General features: G+C 46.1%; 1 protein-coding gene across 3 annotated transcripts in view; it reads left to right on the top strand.

The window, feature by feature from the left end:
- Positions 1-17284, top strand: part of ESYT2 (extended synaptotagmin 2) — a 212419-nt gene that overhangs the window by 155537 nt on the left and 39598 nt on the right. The window contains exons 14-17 of one of the 3 annotated variants that reach the window (XM_075315454.1): positions 7546-7608; positions 12673-12717; positions 13085-13159; positions 15456-15542. In XM_075315454.1, coding sequence (XP_075171569.1) covers positions 7546-7608; positions 12673-12717; positions 13085-13159; positions 15456-15542 — 270 coding nt within the window. The remainder of the gene's footprint in view (positions 1-7545; positions 7609-12672; positions 12718-13084; positions 13160-15455; positions 15543-17284) is intronic. The other 2 variants (XM_075315455.1, XM_075315456.1) reach the window with 2 other exon arrangements.

Below are 17284 nucleotides of genomic sequence, written 5' to 3'. Positions count from 1 at the left end.
ACACACTCACACTCAGACTCACACTCAGACTCACACTCAGACTCACACTCAGACTCACACTCAGACTCACACTCAGACTCACACTCAGACTCACACTCAGACTCACACGCACACTCACACGCACACTCACACGCACACTCAGACTCACACGCACACTCAGACTCACACTCAGACTCACACTCAGACTCACACTCAGATGCACACTCAGATGCACACTCACACGCACACTCACACGCACACTCACACTCACACGCACACTCAGACTCACACTCAGACTCACACTCAGACTCACACTCAGACTCACACTCAGACTCACACTCAGACTCACACTCAGACTCACACTCAGACTCACACGCACACTCAGACTCACACTCACACTCACACTCACACGCACACGCACACTCAGACTCACACGCACACGCACACTCAGACTCACACTCAGACTCACACTCAGACTCACACTCAGACTCACACGCACACTCACACGCACACTCACACGCACACTCACACGCACACGCACACTCACACTCACTAACACTCAGACTCACACGCACACTCACACTCAGACTCAAACTCAGACTCAAACTCAGACTCAAACTCAGACTCACACTCAGACTCACACTCAGACTCACACTCAGACTCACACTCAGACTCACACTCACACTCACACGCACACTCAGACTCACACGCACACTCAGACTCACACTCAGACTCACACTCACACGCACACTCACACGCAGACTCACACTCAGACTCACACTCAGACTCACACTCAGACTCACACTCAGACTCACACTCACACGCACACTCACAATCACACTCAGACTCAGACTCACACTCAGACTCACTTTCAGACTCACACACACACTCACACTCAGACTCACACTCAGACTCACTTTCAGACTCACACACACACTCACACTCAGACTCACACTCAGACTCACACTCAGACTCACACTCAGACTCACACTCACACTCAGACTCACACGCACACTCAGACTCACACGCACACTCAGACTCACACTCAGACTCACACTCAGACTCACACTCAGACTCACACTCAGATGCACACTCAGATGCACACTCACACGCACACTCACACGCACACTCACACTCACACGCACACTCACACTCACACGCACACTCAGACTCACACTCAGACTCACACTCAGACTCACACTCAGACTCACACTCAGACTCACACGCACACTCACACGCACACTCACACGCACACTCACACGCACACGCACACGCACACTCACACTCACTAACACTCAGACTCACACGCACACTCACACTCAGACTCAAACTCAGACTCAAACTCAGACTCAAACTCAGACTCAAACTCAGACTCAAACTCAGACTCAAACTCAGACTCAAACTCAGACTCACACTCAGACTCACACTCAGACTCACACTCACACGCACACTCACACGCACACTCAGACTCACACGCACACTCAGACTCACACTCAGACTCACACTCAGACTCACACTCACACGCACACTCACACGCACACTCACACGCACACTCACACTCATACTCATACTCACACGCACACTCACACTCAGACTCACACTCAGACTCACACTCAGACTCACACTCAGACTCACACTCAGACTCACACTCAGACTCACACTCACACTCACACTCACACGCACACTCAGACTCACACGCACACTCAGACTCACACTCAGACTCACACTCAGACTCACACTCACACGCACACTCAGACTCACACTCACACTCACACGCACACTCACACGCACACTCATACTCATACTCACACGCACACTCACACTCAGACTCACACTCAGACTCACACTCAGACTCACACTCAGACTCAAACTCAGACTCACACTCAGACTCACACTCAGACTCACACTCAGACTCACACTCACACTCACACTCACACGCACACTCACACTCATACTCATACTCACACGCACACTCACACGCACACTCACACTCAGACTCACACTCAGACTCACACTCAGACTCAAACTCAGACTCAAACTCAGACTCAAACTCAGACTCACACTCAGACTCACACTCAGACTCACACTCAGACTCACACTCACACTCACACTCACACGCACACTCAGACTCACACGCACACTCAGACTCACACTCAGACTCACACTCAGACTCACACTCACACTCACACGCACACTCACACGCACACTCATACTCATACTCACACGCACACTCACACTCAGACTCACACTCAGACTCACACTCAGACTCACACTCAGACTCACACTCAGACTCACACTCAGACTCACACTCACACAGACTCACACGCACACTCAGACTCCCACGCACACTCAGACTCACACTCAGACTCACACGCACACAGACTCACACGCACACTCAGACTCCCACGCACACTCAGACTCACACACACTCAGACTCACTCAGACTCACACTCACACTCAGACTCACACTCACACTCACACTCAGAGACTCACACTCAGACTCACACTCACACAGACTCACACGCACACTCAGACTCACACGCACACTCACACTCACACTCAGACTCACTCTCACACTCAGACTCACACGCACACTCACACGCACACTCACACGCACACTCAGACTCACACTCAGACTCACACGCACACTCAGACTCAGACTCACACGCACACTCAGACTCACACGCACAGGCACACTCAGACTCACACGCACACTCATACTCACACTCAGACTTACACTCAGACTCACACGCACACTCACACTCAGACTCACACGCACACTCACACTCACACGCACACTCACACGATGGAGCACGATGGGGAGTGCGCAGCATGGGGGATGGAGCACGATGGGGAATGCGCAGCATGGGGGATGGAGCACGATGGGGAATGCACAGCATGGGGAATGGAGCACGATGGGGAATGCGCAGCATGGAGGATGGAGCACAATGGGGAGTGGGGATGGAGCACGATGGGGGGTGCGCAGCATGGGGGATGGAGCACGATGGCGGGTGCGCAGCATGGGGGATGGAGCACGATGGGGGGTGGACCACGATGGGGGGTGCACACCTTCCCCCAAAACACACACACACACTGCCACACACGCATTGCACAACACACCACACACACACTGGGAACCACAAACACCGCCCTACACAGACACCCACACACACAGACAACGCCGCAGACACACAACACCCAACACACAAACACCGCGGCACACACAAATATATGCACATACCGCACAACACACACATTGCACAAAACATACCTCCCCCAAAACACACACACATACACAAACCGCGCAACACACATACACACAACGATACAGACACACAGCGCTCCACAAATAATGACACACAACGCAACACACAAACAACACCGCTCTCACCCCCCGCTACACCCAGACAACACCCAGAACATGTACAGCCCCTACACAAACACTTGGTAACTACACACAACAACATCTATATATATAACAAAAATCATACATTAACTACACAATTCTAGAATACCCGATGCGTAGAATCGGGCCACCTTCTAGTATTTATATATTATTCTAACATTACCTATTAATAAGGGTGAGGTAGCCACTTTTTGCTGTACTGCAATCCCAGTGGCAAAGTGACTAGTTTATCTGTGGGCACAAACTACAGTTCTCCACCATGGCAAAATGGAGCAGAAGGTAAGACACCCATTCTACGCTGATGGGCACAGCTGGTGACGCCGGCAATATATTATTTAGAGCATGGAAAATAGTCTTCAATCTAGTGCCGGATATGAAAAGCCAATAAAGGTTCCTTCAGTTCAGGTGTCATCACGGGAAAGGCAGAGCGATAAAGATTAAGCTGTGCAGTACATCCCGAAATGGAGCTTTAGGGAATGTCCACATGGGACTTATCTGCTGCGGAAAATCTGCACCAAGTTGTGTTTATTTTGTTGTAGACTTCTTTTCTCAAATGCTATAAGTTTGGCGCGATATTCAGCCTTGGTATTAAGGCCGCTTTACACGCAACAACATCGCTAACGAGATATCGCTGGGGTCCCAGAATTCGTGACGCACATCTGGCCTCGTTAGCGACGTCGTTGCGTGTGACACGTACGAGCGGCCGCTAACGATCTCACCTCAACTATCTCACCTCATCTCACGTCGTTCATTTTCCAAATGTCGTTGCTGGTTCAGGACGCAGGTTGTTGGTCGTTCCTGAGGCAGCACACATCGCTACATGTGCCACCCCGGGAATGACGAACAACAGCGTACCTGCGTCCTCCGGCAACGAGGTGGGCGTGACTTTCATGCGGCTGCTCTCCGCCCCCCCGCTTCTATTGGTGGCTCGCTGTGTGATGTCGCTGTGACGCCGCATGAACCTCCCCCTTAGAAAATAGGCGGTTTGCCAGCCACAGCGACGTCATTAGTAAGGTGAGTGTGACGCGCAGTACCGATATTGTCCGTCACGGGCAGCGATTTGCCCGTGACGCACGCACAATGGGGGCAGGTGTGATCTCTAGCGACATCGCTAGAGATGTCGCAGCGTGTAAAGCGGCCTTTATAGCGTACAATATACAGCATAATTCTAAAGCGTAACAGGCGTTTTAATTTTTATTTCCTAAACCAATAGTACACATGAAAATAAGAAACTTTGTAATATATCTTATCAGAGAAATCTGTTTGTTTCGCTTCCGGAATTGATCAGTCATTATCAAAATTCTCAATTCTGAGGTGAAATCTGTATTCAGTGAAGTCTTTCCCTTTACTGAGAGAGGAGATTGCAGTTGGTGCTGATGAAACTCTGATGATGGGAGGGGGAGGAGCTAGTCAGAGCCCCGCCCCCTCTTCTATCTACATAGAATCTCATCAGCACCAAATGACATCTCCTATCTCAGTAATGGGAAAGTCTTTATTGAATACAGATTTTAACTCAGAATTGAGACTTTTGCTAATGACTGATCAATTCTGGCAGAAGAAGAAGCAAATTTGTCTGATAAGATATATTACAAAGTTGCTTAGTTTTGTACTATTGATTTATGAAAAAAAAATTATAATGATGGTTCCGCTTTTAAATTATGCTGTGGCTTGTACACTCTGTAATACCAAGCCTGAATACTGCGCCAAACTTATAGCATTTCCAAAGAGGAATCTACAACAAAATATGCGTTAAGGATTCTCCTGGTGTAGGACATTGAAGACCTAACTTTATGATGGACCCTCAATACCAGATCGTTGGGGTTGGCAGGTATTGGACCCCACTGACCTCATATTGATCACTTATGTTAGGGTTAATCATCGATATCATATGCACAGAGAACTTCTTTAACATCATTTGCATTTCAAACCTACAATGCCGAAACTTTTTGCTGCAGATTTTCTTTTGTAGCGCATGAATGAGATTGTGTAGGAGCTCATCCATACTGCAGAGCATCTTACACCTATAAGGCTAGGTTCGCACACTGCGTCTTTTTGACGCTGCGTTTTTGTGCGTTTTTGGCCGCTAAAAACGCACCTGCGTCGAAAAAACGCATCAAAAAATGCATGCGTTTTTGCCGCGATTTGGTGCGTTTTTGGCTGCGTTTTGCTGCGTTTTTCCAATGCATTGCATGGGGGGAAAACGCAGAAAAACGCAGGAAAGAACTGACGTCCATTTTTTTTTTTTTTAAACTCAAAAACGCAGGTAAAAAAACCAGATCCAGATGTGTGCGGACAGCAAAAATGAAAACTCATAGACTTTGCTGGGGAAGCAAAGTCCTGCAGTTTTGAGGCCAAAAACGCACCCGAAAAACGCGCAAAAACGCCGCGAAAAACGCACTGTGCGCACATAGCCTAAATGTTGCTTCTTATCTGTCCCATGTTAACATACCCTTACTACAAACAAATGACTAAATAGTTCAGGTTGAGTTGCTTTATTTTCTTTTATCTATCATAAGAAAGTGACCCATTGTATAGATCAGATTTTAGTGTTATATATACTGTATGTATATATAATTTTTTTTTTTCCAATATCACAACGTCTATTAAAAATTAGTAATCTCGCATTTTTCTCATTGGCACCTGGGGCTTTTTTTTTTAGACACTTAACTTCCTATTGTTTCAGGAAACAACACATGTACATAGGCACAATGGTCAGACTTCAACCCTTTATTTTGTATTAAAGCAATGGATTGTGTGGAAAGGTGATTTTTGAAGTGTGAGCAAAATACACTCCTCCTCTGCCATTGGAATTCCAAATTAATAAGATTTGTTTTACAAGCGCTTGGGAAATCATTGTAGCAAACACGCTTCTTGGTGTACTGAAATTTCTGCTATATTACATCATGTGACCAGTTTATATAGTATCCCAAACAAAGAAATAACTCCCCTGAACTATGCACCAATAAGAGCCGCAGGGGTGTGTGTAAAAATGTGAAACTTCCCTGCCCATTAGTGTTAGCTGAACCCTATGATATTCATTTATAAAACAAGTTTCTATAAGAACAAAATTGATTGTATTCTCTCACAGAAAGGAGGAGGAGCAGCATTGGCTGTGATAACACCTATTGTGATTGGTAGATCCTGTGTATCAGCTGTATATAAAGGTCATTGTAATCCTGTCTTTGATGATAAGGAACCTGTTGAAAACACTTAAAGCATAAGGCTGGGGCCACACAGGGGACTAATGTGATCCTCGCATGACCCTCTGCTCACTCTGGCAGCACAGCAGGAGACGAGTGTCATGCGAGTGTCATTGCAACTGAGGTCCGATCATGCGATCGGACCACAGCTGAGGAGGGGCGGGCCGGCGCTGAGGAGGGGAGGGAGGGATTTATCTCACTCTCTCCTCCGTAGCCGGCTATTGCCATTCTCGTTCTGCACTCGCCGTACACCAGTGTTCCGCGAGTGCAGTGCGATTTTTCTCTTGCCCGATTCACTTGAATGGGTGCGAGAGAAACAAGGATCACATTACAGTTGCAGCATGCTGTGATTGTTTTCTCGGTCTGATTAGGGCTGAGAAAATAATCGCTTATGTGCGCTGACACACAAGCTAATATTGGTCCGAGTGGAATGCAATGTTTTATCACACTCCACTCGCTCCGATTTTTATGCCGTGTCTTAGGCCTAAGTCTAAAAATGCCCTAGTAGCCAGTGAGAAAATTGCAAGATTACAAATTTTGTTTTTTGTAAAGATTGTGATATTTAATTAAAAAAAAAAAATTGTCAATGGTTTTTTGTTTTTTTTTTGTTTTTTTAAGTATATGCAACGTAAAAACCTGATTTAAACAATTAGTGATTTTGGCTGATAGCTGGGCTCCGGCGTCGTCTTGTCTATTCCTCTTACCATGTAAAATTTGCTTGTGTGTTAATTGTTTTTCTGTTGCGCCCCTCCATAGTCTGAACAGAGGATACGATTGTGTCTTTCCTTTGCAGCTTTTGGATCCTCTCTCTCCTATTGTCAGTGTTGTCTTGTGTCGATATGTACCTTCCTCAGTGAGTTTGTTTTCCGTGTCCAGTGTCGTCCTGTGGTTAACCTGCTCGAGCATCCTCCATAGCTTGGTTTATTAACCCTGAGTGTGTTCATTTCTCCCTGTTATAAGAATAATCCATTAGAGCTTAACCAGGATGGCATGAAGAAGTCTGCTGTTGAGAAAGCTAAAAAGGTAAAACAATCCAATTAAACCCTTTGGACCTTTTTAAAGGATAAATCCATACACTAGAGAGTAATCTATGTATAAGACCAGCACAGTCTTTCCCGTAAGGTCACAGGCAAGTGGGCACGAGTGTCAGATATCACCCACCCACAGTGGATCAGGTGCTGAACCAAATCATAGGGCGCTGCGGTTCCAGCGGCTGCTACATATAGTAATCGGATTATCGGACCCTTCTGCGTGATAGACTGGACACTGGTCATTGTACCCAGCAGCTGCCGCCCCATGGGTTGGTGATAGGTACTCCATGCTTTTATTAACCTGCTTAGAGCTTTGCCCATGAACGGTAATAACAGCACCTATATACACGTATATGACCGCATGGACAGTGCTCACGATATAGGCATGCATCAGATATTCTGCATACATGAGGATGAGGATATACCCTGCAAGCAACAAAGGCCAGAGAGCAACCACAGTTTGGATTTTTGCCCTTAGATCCCCTAAGATCACCCCAATCTCTGACCTGCTAAGGGGCTGCAGGGGTTTGATCTATGCAACTTCCTAGTCAAGATTTGAGAGTAAGTTGGGCAATGTGCTTATGTTAGCTAACTTGAGGGGGAAGCCATGTTTTCCTAATCCTTGACAACTCCTTTTATTACATTACAAATTCCTTAACACTAGAAGTCCCAGAGAGGGGTCATTTGACATTTCTGCCATTGAAACCCTATGGAGCTCGAAATTCCTGGGACTTCTAGTGTTATATTTATATATAACATATATTTACACCTTATATTGGTGTTAATATACCGATGTAAATTACTTTTTTCACACTACACAAAACACATCATTATTCTACAAAGTTTGAGAAGCTAATGGTAAACATACTGCTGTTCTTAAAGGGAACCTGTCAGGTGTAATATGCACCTAGAGCCACGAGCAGTTCTGGGTGTATATTGCTAATCCCTACCTAACCGTCCCTGTATACACTAGCATAGATAAAGAAATCTTCTATTGTATGTTAATGAGTGAGGACAGTAGCCCCAAGGGTGTTGCACCCCTAGCTAGTCGCCCTCATTATCATGTTAGTGCGCCCCTGTGGGCGACGTTAGAGGATGATCTCTCTCACCTCTCCGCTGCCATCGCCCTTGATGCTGGATTTCAGCTCAGTGCGCATGACCCCAGAGTTTCGGTCATGCGCACTACTTCAGTTTGAAGCCAGGACGCGTATACCTGGCTTCATAGTGCGCATGACCGAAACTCCAGGGTCATGCGCACTGAGCCGACATCCAGCGTCGGACACGATGGCAGCAGAGAGGCAAGTGAGATGATCCTCTGATGCTGCACATTCATTAGCATGTTAGCACGCCCATAGGGGTGTATTAATATGGTAATGTGGGCGACTAGCCAAGGGAAGCAACACCCTTGGGGCTACTGTCCTCACTCATCAGCATACGGTATGCTAGTGTATACAGGGACAGTTAGGCAGGGATTAGTAATATGCACCCAGAACTGCTGGTGGTTCTGGGTGCATATTGCACCTGACAGGTTCCCTTTAAAAAGGACTTGTCATTTGCAATAAATTATTATTTTATTTTTTTTTCTAGTGAAGATGGCGCTGTTCTCCTGAATATGACGTTGTTTTTCTCTTACTCCTGCGCCTCTGTTCCTGAGATATGGCTGCCTGTTCCCCGTACATAATTCTATTCTTATCTATTTGGGCAGTGTATGCTAAAAACTTCCAGATAAGAATTGATGACCACACCCACTTGGCTATTAAGGTTAGATTTACATACAAGCAAAAGAAGAACCTGTGGAAATGAAAGCGCAATAGGGTCTTACCCTGACAAACAGGGGGTGAAAGAAGAGTAATCCTACTCACCAATCAGGGTTGTGACAGGCACAACTCCTGTAGCAGCATGTGTATGGATCAAGGCAGCAGTACCCCAAGTAGCTGATAACAGAGAGAGGTAGTAGAACGGGGCTTTAAAGAACCGCGCCAAGGATCCCAGATGTAATCTTGAAAAAATTCAAGATTACATCTGGGATCCTTGGCGCGGTTCTTTAAAGCCCCGTTCTACTACCTCTCTCAGATTTACATACAAGGAAGAGGAAGGCCGTATCTCAGGAACAGTGAGCCGCAAAGACACAAGAAAAACAACGCCGGATTCGGGAGAACAGCGACATTTACAGCCGGTAAAAAAATAAATTTTTATGCCAAGTGGCAGGTCCTGTTTAAAGAGTTAATAAAAAACAAACCTGACAGTCTTATAGTAGTGCTATGACATTACACGTATAATCTTGATTCCCCACTGATATCAAAGAAAAATAGGAGCTCAAATTTTTGGAGCTGCTGATAGATTTCATTAGAAATGTCTCCTTTAACTTATGAATAGCCCTATAGATGAGCTGTGGTTTACTCAGGCTCTGCACATACCTGCAGATGAAAATGGTGATTACACAGGAGTAGCACAGCATGTAGCACATTTATGCATCCAAAACCGCATGAAACCCTTACAGACCCCATATGTCACATTGGAGCTATAGTACGGCAGCATGTAGTGTACGATTTCCAGTAACCAAAACTTTGGGGGCCGTTTATAGAGCACTGGGGCTCCTAGGTCCTGGAAATTAGTGGTGGTGACAGCCTCCATTGATGTGTCACGTCAGAAGTTTCTTATAAGGCTATGTGTGCACACTGAGTATTTGAGTATTTGGTGCAGAAATTATCTGCATCAAATCTGCACCTTCTGGGAGAAAAACACCCCATAAAAAGCATGATTTTTTTGGTGCTTTTTTTGGTGCCATGCATTTTTCTTAATGGAGTCAATGGCTGTAAGGGTTAAAAAACGCAGTAAAAAATGCACCAACAAATGACATTCTGCAGATTATTTTGGCTATGTGCGCACAATGCGTTTTTTCATGCATTTTTCTTTTTTTTTTTTTGTGAAATCTGCACCAAAATCTACATGTTTATCCTGATGCCAGCAAAGTGTATGAGAATTCTGAAATGCTGTGTGCACATTGCTTTTTTTTTTTCTTTGCAGATTCGGTGCAGAAAATAATCTGCAACGTGTCAGTTGTTTGGAGCGATTTTACACTGCATTTTTAGCCCTTCCAGCCATTGACCATAAAAAAAAAAATGCATGTAAAAAAAATGCACCAAAACCACATGCGTTTTTTGGGGGGTTTTTGGCGCATTTTTCTGCCAGAAGGTGCAGATTTGATAGAGAAAATTTCTGCACCAAATCTGCAAGGAAAAAAAATAAGCAACGTGCACACATCACTTCAGAATTCTCATTGACTTTGCTGGGATTTGTGCCACAATCTGTACCAAATCTGCGTCAAAAACGCACTGTGTGCACACAGCCTTAAAGGGAACCTGTCACCAGATTTGGTGACTATAACCTGCGGCCACCACCACTGGGGTCTTATATACAGTATTCTAGAATACAGTATATAAGAGCCCAGACCGCTCTGTAGAATGTAAAAAACACTTTTGTAATACTCACCTAAGGGGTAGTCCGATGTCCGGTGCCTCCTCTCTGCTGCAATCTCCGTCCTCTCTCTACCCAGCCCAGTATGGATGAAGCGTCTACCTTATCCACACAGGCTGACATTGCGGTCTTGCGCACTTTTATCTGCCCTGCTGAGGTCAGATCAAAGTACACGAGAGGAGGCGATGGACTGGAGAGCGGCGACACTCATTGGAACGGAGAGTGGCGACACTCATTGGAACGGAGAGTGGCGACACTCATTGGAACGGAGAGTGGCGACACTCATTGGAACGGAGAGTGGCGACACTCATTGGAACGGAGAGTGGCGACACTCATTGGAACGGAGAGTGGCGACACTCATTGGAACGGAGAGTGGCGACACTCATTGGAACGGAGAGTGGCGACACTCATTGGAACGGAGAGTGGCGACACTCATTGGAACGGAGAGTGGCGACACTCATTGGAACGGAGAGTGGCGACACTCATTGGAACGGAGAGTGGCGACACTCATTGGAACGGAGAGTGGCGACACTCATTGGAACGGAGAGTGGCGACACTCATTGGAACGGAGAGTGGCGACACTCATTGGAACGGAGAGTGGCGACACTCATTGGAACGGAGAGTGGCGACACTCATTGGAACGGAGAGTGGCGACACTCATTGGAACGGAGAGTGGCGACACTCATTGGAACGGAGAGTGGCGACACTCATTGGAACGGAGAGTGGCGACACTCATTGGAACGGAGAGTGGCGACCCTCATTGGAACGGAGAGTGGCGACCCTCATTGGAACGGAGAGTGGCGACCCTCATTGGAACGGAGAGTGGCGACCCTCATTGGAACGGAGAGCGGCGACCCTCATTGGAACGGAGAGCGGCGACCCTCATTGGAACGGAGAGCGGCGACCCTCATTGGAACGGAGAGCGGCGACCCTCATTGGAACGGAGAGCGGCGACCCTCATTGGAACGGAGAGCGGCGACCCTCATTGGAACGGAGAGCGGCGACCCTCATTGGAACGGAGAGCGGCGACCCTCATTGGAACGGAGAGCGGCGACCCTCATTGGAACGGAGAGCGGCGACCCTCATTGGAACGGAGAGCGGCGACCCTCATTGGAACGGAGAGCGGCGACACTCATTGGACCGGACCGCCCCCTAGGTGAGTATAATAAGAGTGTTTTTTACATTCTACAGTGCGGCCTTGTCTCTTATATACTGAACGCTGTATATAAGAGCTCACTGGTGATGGCCGCAGCTTATAGTCGCCAAATCTGGTGACAGGTTCCTTTTTAAGGTCCTTAAACAGAACCCTTTGCTACTGAAGTGATGTGCATTACGCCAAATGAAGACCATTATAAAAAATTGCTGGCACTTCCTAATCTCATAGTCTGAACTGGTGCATACTGAACATGATATACAATATTCAAAAATAGCAGTTGCTCGAGCGCAACTGCTATTTTTGAATATTGTAAATGAAGAGCATTAGGCCTCCGGTTAGGCCTGGCCCATAGACATTACTTAGGTGGGCAATGACCATGCTTGGCTCTCAGCGATGTGTAGTGACAGGTGTCCTTTACCATAGATGATCCTTCCCCACGATCAAGAGATCTCGCCAGGACGGAGCAGCGTAAGCTAGACCAGGAGCTTCCTGACAATCTCTTATTTCCCCCTCCGCCATTTACGCTATTTCTTTTAAATGAATGTACAATTGTGCAGCTTCAAGCTTTGTACATTTACATTCCTGCATACGTTCTCCAGAGGTGTCTTCCCCATTGCTAACCTGCATGGGCTTGCTGTTTTATTTTTTTTTATTGCATTTACATCTGTGTTTCTTTGACCAACCTCATTTGGAATGAAAGAAAATTTATTTTATCAGATGTAATGCCAAATTTTGTTTTATACAATAACCTAGTTTAATGTGTACCCAGCGGATTATTAATCCACTCATTGGCACGCCAAGTTGTGTAATATTTGCCTTTTTGGTTCCCTTCCAGTCAGGGAAGAAAATGGGCAGCACACCTAATCCCTTTGTGGTGTTTTCTCTGGGTCACAATGTGCAAGAAAGCAAGGTAAGATTGGGCTGTGAAGACTGCATTAATGGCACGAGGACAATGAGGGCTTTGTCGATGGTCATCACGAGGTGTACGGCATAGAAAAACATCATGGGACACCCTAATCTTCACTGAAGGATGGACACTCATCCCTGAATGTGAATTTCTCCGTGTAGAGAAGACTTCGTATTTGCAGTAGTTAGACACCCACAATTATCACTGTTCTATAACTATTAAAGGGAATCTGTCAGCAGGTTTTTGCTACCTCATCTGAGAGCAGCATGATGTAGGCCATGGGTCCCCAACTCCAGTCCTCGAGGGCCGCCAACAGTGCATGTTTTCAGGATTTCCTTAGTATTGCACAGGTGATAATTTAATCACCTGCACAGTTGATGATTCCAACACCCATGCAATGCTAAGGAAATCCTGAAAACATGCACTGTTGGCAGCCCTCGAGGACTGGAGTTGGGGGAACCCTGATGTAGGTAAAGAGGCCCTGAGTTCAATGATGTATCACTTAGATTACTGGCTGCAGCCATTCTGACACAGTGAAAGATTTTAGATTTTGCATGTAGCAGTGCTGGGAGAGCTGATCCAGCCCGCACCAGGCTTTCAGTGTACATTTCCATAGACCGAATCTGCTAATCACACAGGGGGCGGAGTTGGACTACAACTCAGCACTGCTGAGACCCACTAATGATAAAGATGAGAAGCTTAATCTAACATTGCAGGTAAACAAAAAAAGACTGTGAGATAACAGAGGCAGGGCTGAAATCTATGTTTTAACTCTTACAGCATGCTATCTTCAGGTTGCATTGCAGAAATCTGCTGACAGAGCCCTTTTAATTGCTGTGCTGCATATCTACTTGCTGCAAGTACAGGTGCATCATGGTCGTATGTATGCGGTTACAGCAGCTCAGTTGCACGTATAATATCACCTTTTCTAGGTTCAAAATTCATGAATCAGAAAATGACCAATTATTAAATCCAATTTTATTTTTGTGGGTTGTCTCTACTTCTTAAATTGGTTAAAACAGGCAACTGTGGAATTTCTCTTTTTAAAATTCCCCTCCATTCTCAAAAACTAATTGGATTTTCATAGTTTTCTGTTCACTTTCAAGACAAAAAAAAAACAAACAAACCCCAAAGCCTGATTTAACCAATAGGACATTTTCTGGTTATACATTTATATCTTAAAGAAACACTGCAAGAAAACAAATACATTGATAGGCATAGTGCAGTTCTGTCTGCAGGTTTTTGCTATGTAATCTGAGAGCAGCATAATGAAGGGGCTGAGACCATGATTCCAGCGATGTCACTTACTGGTCATTATTTGCTGTCATTTTGATAGAATCACTGTTTTCTCTGATGTAGATGTAACTGTGCGCAGAATATTGAGCTCTGTATAACCCTGCTTACACCACTGACTGGCAGGTTTCTGTGTACACTGTACATTTACATAAAGCTGCTAATCAGTAGTGGGGGGGTCTTATATAAAGTAGTTGACAAGGAAACTAAGACACCTAGTCCTGTAGTGATAATCCCCTGCTGATAAAACACTGACTTTAGTGAAACCACAGCATACAGCCTAGTAAGTGACACATGCCTGGAATCAGGTTCTGAGCCCCTATATCATGCTGCCTTTAGATTATATAGCAAAAATATTCTGACACATTCCCTTCAAAGGGGTGATCCAAGATTTTTTTTTTTTTTTTTTTTTTTTTTTTTTTTTTACGTTGGGCCTCAGAACTCACAGGCAGAGAGTTGGTAACTACCGGCATGGTTTGCCCAGCATAGAGCAGTCACAGACGGCTCCTACTCGTGATTTTACGGTTCCTGCTAATGTCATGTCGCCAGAGCAGCGGTTTTGTTTTCACTCTGCTGTTTTGACAGGGTGTGAATGCTAATGTGTTGCTTATTGAGAGCCGACTCCCTGCTACCTAACTGCGGGTAGCCAGCTGTCAATCAGTATGGCCTCAGCAGTCACACCCTGTTGACAGAGCAGAAGAGAAAGGACTGCTCTGTTAAGGTAAGCGGCAAAATCGGGGGCAGGAGTAGTCTGGGTTAAATGGACAGGTAGTTAGCAACTAACTGCCTGTTAGTTCTGGGTCACCTTGTAGTAAAAAAAATAACCCCTTTTAAGGACCTCCAAAGATAGAAGTCATGCCCTATTATCCTACACAGGAGGTATAAGTTACAGCCATTATACAGGTCATGTATAAGTTATAGCTGCTCCATTCCCACATATCTGTTTTGAAGAATAATACATGTCATATCTATAACTGTATATAGTGTTTATATTCTTTATCTCCAGGTAAAATACAAAACAGTTGAGCCCGTGTGGGAGCAAACATTTACTTTCTTTGTCCACAATCCTAAAAGACAAGACCTTGAGGTGGAGGTAGGTGATTCTGCACAATGCTCTGCACCCCAGGGCTGTCCCTACAATACAGGACACAATGATCTGCTGACTGTCCTGTTGTCTTGTCAGCAGGAGACAATACATAAACAAGCGTGGGCCGTGCACACCTTCTACATATGTAATCTGCTCACACCATCTGTCTATTGTATTATTTATTCTTTTTTATTAATTTTTTTTTGTGTGTTCTATTAGCCCATTTCTTAGTGTTATTTCTCATTTATGTATTTACAATACACTTTATTGATCCCAAGGGAAATTGTTGTATCACAGCAGCAGAAAATAGACAAGAAAAAAATGGAATGAGAAAACAACAGTAGAATTAACAGAGGAATCGCCTACGTTACTATTTTTCATAGCAGGTCCTACGCAGGTCAGATCCTGTTCCTATGCAGGTGTTGGTCCCTATGCAGGTGTTGGTCCCTATGCAGGTGTTGGTCCCTATGCAGGTGTTGGTCCCTATGCAGGTGTGGGTCCCTATGCAGGTGTGGGTCCCTATGCAGGTGTGGGTCCCTATGCACGTGTGGGTCCCTATGCAGGTGTGGGTCCCTATGCAGGTGTGGGTCCCTATGCAGGTGTGGGTCCCTATGCAGGTGTGGGTCCCTATGCAGGTGTGGGTCCCTATGCAGGTGTGGGTCCCTATGCAGGTGTGGGTCCCTATGCAGGTGTGGGTCCCTATGCAGGTGTGGGTCCCTATGCAGGTGTGGGTCCCTCTGCAGGTGTGGGTCCCTCTGCAGGTGTGGGTCCCTCTGCAGGTGTGGGTCCCTCTGCAGGTGTGGGTCCCTCTGCAGGTGTGGGTCCCTCTGCAGGTGTGGGTCCCTCTGCAGGTGTGGGTCCCTCTGCAGGTGTGGGTCCCTCTGCAGGTGTGGGTCCCTCTGCAGGTGTGGGTCCCTCTGCAGGTGTGGGTCCCTCTGCAGGTGTGGGTCCCTCTGCAGGTGTGGGTCCCTCTGCAGGTGTGGGTCCCTCTGCAGGTGTGGGTCCCTCTGCAGGTCTGGGTCCCTCTGCAGGTCTGGGTCCCTCTGCAGGTCTGGGTCCCTCTGCAGGTCTGGGTCCCTACGCAGGTCTGGGTCCCTACGCAGGTCTGGGTCCCTACGCAGGTCTGTAGATGATAAATGTAAAGTATTCCTTCCTTATATGTGAAAATATTCTGTACAGAATAGGAAGAGTAATTCAACAGTCTCATTATCATAGCATATTTTATTTGACAGTAAATATCACTTGATCCACCATTCACAATAGGTGATGTCACAGCTCACCTCTTCCCCCTCCTGTACATTAATGGATTACATCTCTATATAGAGTAGATAACACATGATCCAACATTCACAGTAAGTGATGTCACAGCTCACCTTCTCCCCATGCTGTACATTGATTCCATCTCTATATACAGTACATAACACATGATCAACCATTCAGTTGTTGACACAGCTCACCTTCTCCCCCTGTTGTAGATTGACTGATTACATCTCTATATACAGTAGATGACACATGATATACCATTCACAGTAGGTGGTAACACAGCTCAACTCCTCCCCCTCTTGTACATTTACTAATGACATCTCTATATACTGTAGACAGCACATGATGCACCATTCAGAATAGATGATAACGTTGCTCATCTCCTCCTTCCATTCTGTCCCATTACTGTTGACACCTCTATATACAGTAGATGACACTGCATCCGCCATTCACCACAGGTGATGTTAAAGCTCACCTTCTCCGCC

This window comes from Anomaloglossus baeobatrachus, chromosome 6 (assembly GCF_048569485.1).
Source record: "Anomaloglossus baeobatrachus isolate aAnoBae1 chromosome 6, aAnoBae1.hap1, whole genome shotgun sequence".
Classification (NCBI taxonomy): domain Eukaryota; kingdom Metazoa; phylum Chordata; class Amphibia; order Anura; family Aromobatidae; genus Anomaloglossus; species Anomaloglossus baeobatrachus.
Note: the sequence above shows the minus strand (reverse complement) of the source record. Positions and strands in the feature narration are given on the sequence as shown.